Source organism: Ovis aries, chromosome 2 (assembly GCF_016772045.2).
Source record: "Ovis aries strain OAR_USU_Benz2616 breed Rambouillet chromosome 2, ARS-UI_Ramb_v3.0, whole genome shotgun sequence".
NCBI classification, from domain to species: Eukaryota; Metazoa; Chordata; class Mammalia; order Artiodactyla; family Bovidae; genus Ovis; species Ovis aries.
In genome coordinates, this window is record NC_056055.1 from 220,709,463 (window position 1) to 220,715,950 (window position 6,488).

At 49.2% G+C, this 6,488-nt stretch overlaps 1 protein-coding gene across 7 annotated transcripts in view; it reads left to right on the forward strand.

Annotated features, from left to right (window-relative positions):
- Window positions 1–6,161, forward strand: part of TTLL4 (tubulin tyrosine ligase like 4) — a 33,109-nt gene extending 26,948 nt beyond the window's left edge. For 3 of the 7 annotated variants that reach the window (XM_042244252.1, XM_042244251.1, XM_042244253.1), the window contains 9 exons: window positions 443–565; window positions 864–962; window positions 1,288–1,422; window positions 1,863–2,000; window positions 3,277–3,379; window positions 4,140–4,350; window positions 4,662–4,816; window positions 5,211–5,296; window positions 5,631–6,161. In XM_042244252.1, the coding sequence (XP_042100186.1) occupies window positions 443–565; window positions 864–962; window positions 1,288–1,422; window positions 1,863–2,000; window positions 3,277–3,379; window positions 4,140–4,350; window positions 4,662–4,816; window positions 5,211–5,296; window positions 5,631–5,889 (1,309 nt within the window). In that variant the 3' untranslated portion in view covers window positions 5,890–6,161. Of the gene's footprint in view, window positions 1–442; window positions 566–863; window positions 963–1,287; window positions 1,423–1,862; window positions 2,001–3,276; window positions 3,380–4,139; window positions 4,351–4,661; window positions 4,817–5,210; window positions 5,297–5,630 lie in introns of those variants that run through there. The other 4 variants (XM_060411309.1, XM_027965194.2, XM_060411310.1 and 1 more) reach the window with 2 other exon arrangements.
- The last annotated feature ends 327 nt before the right edge of the window (window positions 6,162–6,488 follow it).

A 6,488-nucleotide genomic window follows, 5' to 3' on the forward strand; every position in this document is an offset into this window, starting at 1 on the left:
ATTATAAGGGTTTCAGCAGGAAACCTGTCCCCTGTGTCAGGAACTGGGGTCAAAACACCAAATCTGAGAACAAAGTTGCCCCTTGTACTTGTATCACTTAGAAATCTACAAAGATTTCAGGAGCTCTGTGTCTGGGAGTGGGGGCAGGGTCCAATATATACATATTTATTATTATAAATCACAGTATTACCTGCAGAATGGGAAATAAGGGGGTTCTCTACATCACTAAACAGGGAGGGTCTTTCTACAGACTGAGGTGGGATAAAATAGGAGATAAGTTTAGCTGTAGTGTTCTAGAAACCTTACCAGCAGATGTGCTTCTCAGACTCTTTTGCATCCACAAAGATCTATCCACTTACCTGCTCAGGATCTGGAGAAATGTTTGGACCATTATCCATCTGCTGTATCTCCATCTCCCCTCTGCCTTTCCTCTCACTTGCAGGTATTCCCCTTCCATGAAGAGCCTTGGCAACAAATTCATGCATCTGACCAACTACAGTGTCAATAAAAAGAATGCTGAGTACCAGGCCAATGAAGATGAAACAGCCTGCCAGGGCCACAAATGGTACCTAGACAGTGTCCCCATCAAGTGGAGGCCTGGAGGAATACAGGGTTCTAGGGTTTGGGGAGGTTACAGGGGAGTGGTGAATGGAGGAGTAATATAAGACCCAGAGATTATATAAATACTTGGCAATTCAGAATTGGTGTGTTTGTATCCAAACTCCTCTCTGTCCTAATTCAAAACATAAAAAGAAGACATATGAAGAAGATACCTTTGGGCCTCTTACTCCTTTTTCTTCCTCTTGGCTGATCATTCATAGATTCTAACCCTAAATACTCCCTTCTTCTCCCCTGCCTCACAGGGCACTGAAGGCTTTATGGAGCTACCTGAGCCAGAAGGGAGTCAACAGTGATGCCATCTGGGAGAAGATAAAGGATGTTGTTGTCAAAACCATCATCTCGTGAGTCACACTGCTACCCTGGGTGTGGGGCCTGCCACCAAATCCTCTTTTTCTTGTGGGCCTCCACACTGCTGTTCTCTAGACTGTAGACCATGCTGTGTTTCCGTTTCTGAGGACAGGGTTTAGGAAGGAATAGAGAAGACTTAAATCCTGCTCTACTGAACTGCATCCCCAGAAGCTGGCTCCAGGTCGCAGGCATCTCTAGAGCTGCTTTTCTTGGGTGGCTTCTTTTTTCCCATCTCTGAGCCACTCCATGGGCCTAGGCAGCTCTAGGCAGGGTCTTTGGGAGGAGCTGAACTGAATACTTTATCTTCCCTGGGACCAGGTCAGAACCCTATGTGACCAGCCTGCTGAAGATGTACGTGAGGCGGCCTTACAGCTGCCACGAGCTCTTTGGTTTCGATGTCATGCTGGATGAGAAACTCAAGCCCTGGGTTCTAGAAGTGAACATCTCCCCCAGGTAGGTGTTCTCAGGGCACACAATAGGAGCCTTTTCTTGGCCTCCTGGTCCTATTTCTGCTCCAGTCTTGCTGATTTGGGGAAGACCTTTCCTTCCCTAAATCCCTTCATAGTTAGTTTACCATTTACTGTTTGTTTGTTCTTGCCATCATCTCAAGGTTTTCTGATATTGGAGACAGGCTGTTAAAAGTTGCTCTTTTAAACTTGATACCTACTGCATGCTTTTCCTCTAGCAAACCAAAGTCACAGGCAGGAGCCTCCCTGAGTGAGGTTATTATTCACTATCTGTGGGGCAGGAAGACCCCCACGATGGTCATGAGTTTGGATGTAAATGTGGCTGGTGTTGACTTGGACATGTCAGTTTTAGTGTCTGGAAACAGGTGGACTGGAAACAGTTTTAGTGTCTGTGCTTGTAGCACTCTTTGCATGTTTTCCTCAAAGCCTCCACTCCAACTCTCCGCTGGACATCAGCATCAAAGGCCAGATGATCCGTGACCTTCTGAACCTGGCAGGCTTTGTTCTGCCCAATGCAGATGATATTGCTTCCAGCTCCAGCAGCTCCAGCAGCTCCACCACCAGGTCAGCCTCCTTGCTTGTCTGACTCTGGGAAGGGATGGCGTCTGGGTGTTCCCTCCTACTTGGTCTCCCTTGCTGCTCCATCTCCCACTGCAATATATCCACACACCACTGCCATGTCAGTGTTCCTAAAGGCATGTTTGGTTAATTGCTCCCCTGCCGGGGAATCCCTACAGGGCCTAGGAACCAGCTTTAAATTCCTCAAGCAGTCAAGGCCCTAGCCGGTTTTTCCCAGGCACCCCTCCCTTTACTCCTCTTCCCAGCTCATGTGCTCTGACAAACTGGATCACTCTTAGAACCTCAGGGTTGGAAGGATCCTTAAGGATTAGTTAGTCCAGTCTCCTCTCTGAATTGTGTGCTGCCTCTCATTGTTCCCCTATGGTGTCCCCTCCTCTGCTCGTGGGGTTCCTTCCTCCTGAAATTCTACTCAGCAAGACCTCCCTGTTTTGACCTTACCCATCCATCCAAGCCTAGCTGAAGGCAACCTCTACATGAAACCAGCTCAATGTGTGCTCTCCTCCACACCCTCAAAACACTCAGAACCACACTTGAGGAAAGGGAGCTAATATTTAGTTGTTATCTCCTTTGTGTACAGAAAAGCCTAAAGTTTCTCTCCAAAGTAGCCCATGAAGTTGGTATTAGTATCCTCAGTTTACAGATGAGGAAACTGAAAAATCACTGGGATTAAGTGACCCATCCAAGGTCATTCATCTGCAGAGCTATAGAGCTGGGCTTCAAATCCTAGTTTGTAGCAACAAGACTTGTTTTCCGCATTGTACCTTATAGTTTTAGACTTGGCTCTGTGCTGTAGTTGTTGTTTGATCCCAGGCCACCCCGTGAGCTCCTTGGAGGCTGTCTTTGTGTCTGTCAGTAGTAATTGTAGTAATGTGAAGTAAGGGGCAGGGCGTCAGGGAGCTTATCCAGGATCATACAGCCAGTAGGGCCAAGCTGGGTATTTAGTAAGTGTTTGCTCAGTTAAACTACACTGAAGTATACAGTGATTATTCCATGGTCTTTTTTTTTTTTCTTTCCATTTAAATACATCTTAAAGAGGATGCTTGGTACCCTTTTAGTTCTTTCGTGGTTCTTGATCTTTGACTCTTGGGCTATTTGAGTGTAGTGCACTGCAGTCTGATCTACTCCAGTAACAAACTTCTGTCCATCCTCTTTCTCTTCTCCTGAGGAGGATGTCTTTCTAGGCTGAACCTTCTCTATACATGTCCTCAGGATGTGAAGCTTCTGACTTTACCCCTTGCCCCCTTCCCTCCCCCTGCCTTAGCCTGCCCAGCTCTCCCAGGGACAGATGTCGAGTGGCCCCAGAGTACTTCACTGCACAGAAGATGAAGAAAGCCTATTACCTGACCCAGAAAATTCCTGATCAGGTAGGAGACTGCCTTTACCACAGTGCCAGCAGAAAGCTTCCCTCGTTAAACCCATGGAGCCCCGAGGCAAACAGCTCTTCATCCCTCTCAGGCAGGATTTCTTACATACCCACGTGCGGGGATTTGCTGGCATGTTTGTCACTAGAGGGGACTACCTTGGTGGCTCAGATGGTAAAGCGTCTGCCTACAATGTGGGAGACCTGCGTTTGATCCATAGGTCAGGAAGATCCCCTGAAGAGGGAAATGGCAATTAGAGGAGAGAGCTGATGGCCTTTAGTATTTGTTCGACAACCAGTGTTCTTAGCAAAATACTATACCAGTCCACCCTTCTTGTAGAGCTGTTGACCCTTTGGGTTTCTTTCCCAGAGGGGCACTGAGCTCCTGGAAGGCTTAACTTTCTCAGAGCAGATAAGGGAGTCTGACAGAAGGATGGCAGACATAAGGCTGTGGCCAGATCTGAGTTGCTGGATTCTGATCTTGACTTCATCCAACAAATCATTTAACGTCTTGCCCCCTGGCTCTCCTCACCCCTGCCAAGAATCTCTTCATCTTCTGAATAAGCTCAATAGATTTGGGAATAGATGAGGTCCAAAGCTAGCCATCTCAGCCTGCCTTAAGTGGTCTTTGGAAAGTCCCGGAGCCTTAGGACCCTGAAGCCGTGCTCCCCACCCCCAGTTTCTTCATTCTCTGCCTCTGGCTTACGTGCTTTGCCGCTCCTTTCTCCCCGCCCCCCACCCCACCCCCGGTCTTTGGGCCGTAGGACTTCTACGCATCTGTGCTGGATGTCCTGACACCAGATGATGTTCGGGTTCTAGTCGAGATGGAGGATGAGTTTTCTCGCCGTGGTCAATTCGAACGCATTTTCCCATCTCGAATCTCTTCTCGCTATCTCCGCTTTTTTGAGCAGCCACGATATTTCAACATTCTCACCACCCAGTGGGAACAGAAGTACCATGGCAACAAGCTCAAAGGTGATGTGTCTTCCCTGCCCCCAGGAGGCCATGTTTAATGAAAGATTAAATCCCAGTAGACCAAGAAACAGGCCTCTGGCAAGAATAGGCCAGTTGATTCCACCTTTTTTTTTGTTTTAAGATGACTCTTTTATTAATTAATTATTTTGGCTACACTGGGTCTTCACTGCTGTGGATGGAGTTTCTCTAGTTTTGTGACAAGCAGGCTCTAGGGCCTAGGCTCAGTAGTTGTGATGCATGGGCTTAGTTGTCCCACAGTATGTGGGAGCTTCCCAAACTGGGGTTCAAACCTGTGTCTCCTGCATCAACAGGCAGATTCTTAGTCACTGGACCACCAGGGAAGTACGATTCCGATTCCATCCTCTTGAGTCCCACCCTTGTTAATCTCATCCTAGGAGTAGATCTGCTTCGGAGCTGGTGCTACAAAGGGTTCCACACAGGAGCCATCTCTGACTCTGCTCCAGTGGTGAGTGATGCTGCCAGGATACAGGGGACGGCCCTGCCTCAGCTCCTCCCTCTCCTGCCCTAAGCGTTCAGCCTGGGTTGGGTGCGGGTCCAGACCCTCTCACTTCTTCCTAGGGTTCCGCAGGCCTCTGTGTCTCAGGACCCTTCCCTTTCAAGGGATACTTGCCTCCGGCATTCCCTGGATACCTTTCTTTCAAGAATCAAAAGTGCTTTGTAGCCTCACCTTCTTGTCTGAATCAGGAGGGGGCCAAGACTTACTCTCCCCAACATGGGCCCATTCTGGCAGGGTCGCCCTTTAGTCACTCCAAGGTGGAGCTGGGAAAGAGGCCCAAGACCCAGATTCTCCCCTGATCTTGACCTAGCCCTTTTGGTGTCATTGCTTCCTTTGCTTCCAGTGGACTCTCCCGGCCTCAGTTCTGACTGTCCCAAAGGCTGATGTGACACTCAGTGCTTTCTCCAAGCAGGAGACTGTCAAGCTGAGGTGAGTGCTGCCTGGACAAGGGAAGGGTGCTGGGGGTGAATTCAGGGAGTTTCCTTCCTTCCTCTCTTCCCAGATTCTGATGAGATCAGTATTCTCCAGTTGGGGGTTGGTGGGACTATCAGAATACTCTGTCACAGCCTCCTCTTCCAGGTGGCTTTTGGTATGCCTCGTAAAGCTGAGCTGGAGCACAGACTCATCCCCAGAAGCAGCCATTTTCAGCCATACTGCAATGAATACTGTGAATGCCTGCTCTGTACTCCAAAGGGAGCAGACTGTGGGTTAAAGTCTCAGTTACACAGAGTCTCAGCCATTTCTTTCCTCCTGTTCCCTTCAGAAAACATGGCTCCACCGAGCAAAATATACCGCTGTCTGAAGATGGGACCATGCCCAAGCTGAAGAAGACACAAGCTGGCCTTTCCCCTCCTCCCAGGAAACTCAGTTCCTCAGAGGACAGTGAGGACACCAGCAAAGAGCCCAGCCTCTCCACCCAGTTGTTACCTGTGATCAAGTACTCTGGGCAGACTTCAAGACTCTCCGCTTCCACCAGCTCCCAGTCAGCTGGTGGCTCCCTCCTGGCTGCTGTGAGCCTGTGACAGGCCTCTCTCCATTAGCCTGCCCAGGCATACCAGCGTCAGCTACCTCACGGGAACCGGCCGGCCGGCCAGCCTGAGCCCCTACCCCCTCCACTCTGCCCCTCCTCAGAGTATTTTTTGAAGTGGTTGAATTGTAGAGATGGGTATTTGGCGGGCTGGAGGGGTGGTTGGGAGGGGGAGAAGGTGAGACAGGTTCACTGGCTGGCACCTTATATCTCAGCAGAGAAGCTAATGATGGCTACTCAGCCTTATAAAGCAGGGTTTGGTTTCTACCTTCAGAGAGCCATGTGTGGTTTGTTTTGGTGCAGTGGTTTTGGTCAAGAGGAGAAAGCATATCGAACATATTTGGGCCTGAATTCCCTTGCTCTCTATATAATTGAAGAGGTTCCCCTGAGGGTCCTTATTTCCTCAGGTCTCACCCTCTCCCCTTCCCAACCCCTATCCTGAGGAGTCACTTTCAGAAACCTTCAGAACTTCCTCAGTACTTGGGCAAACAGAGATCATGACATGCAGAACCAGTTTCCTATCGTCCTTGTTTTGGGGGCATCACCACCTCAGACCATTTTTCCTTTCATGTACCCACCCAGCCAGTAGCCTTT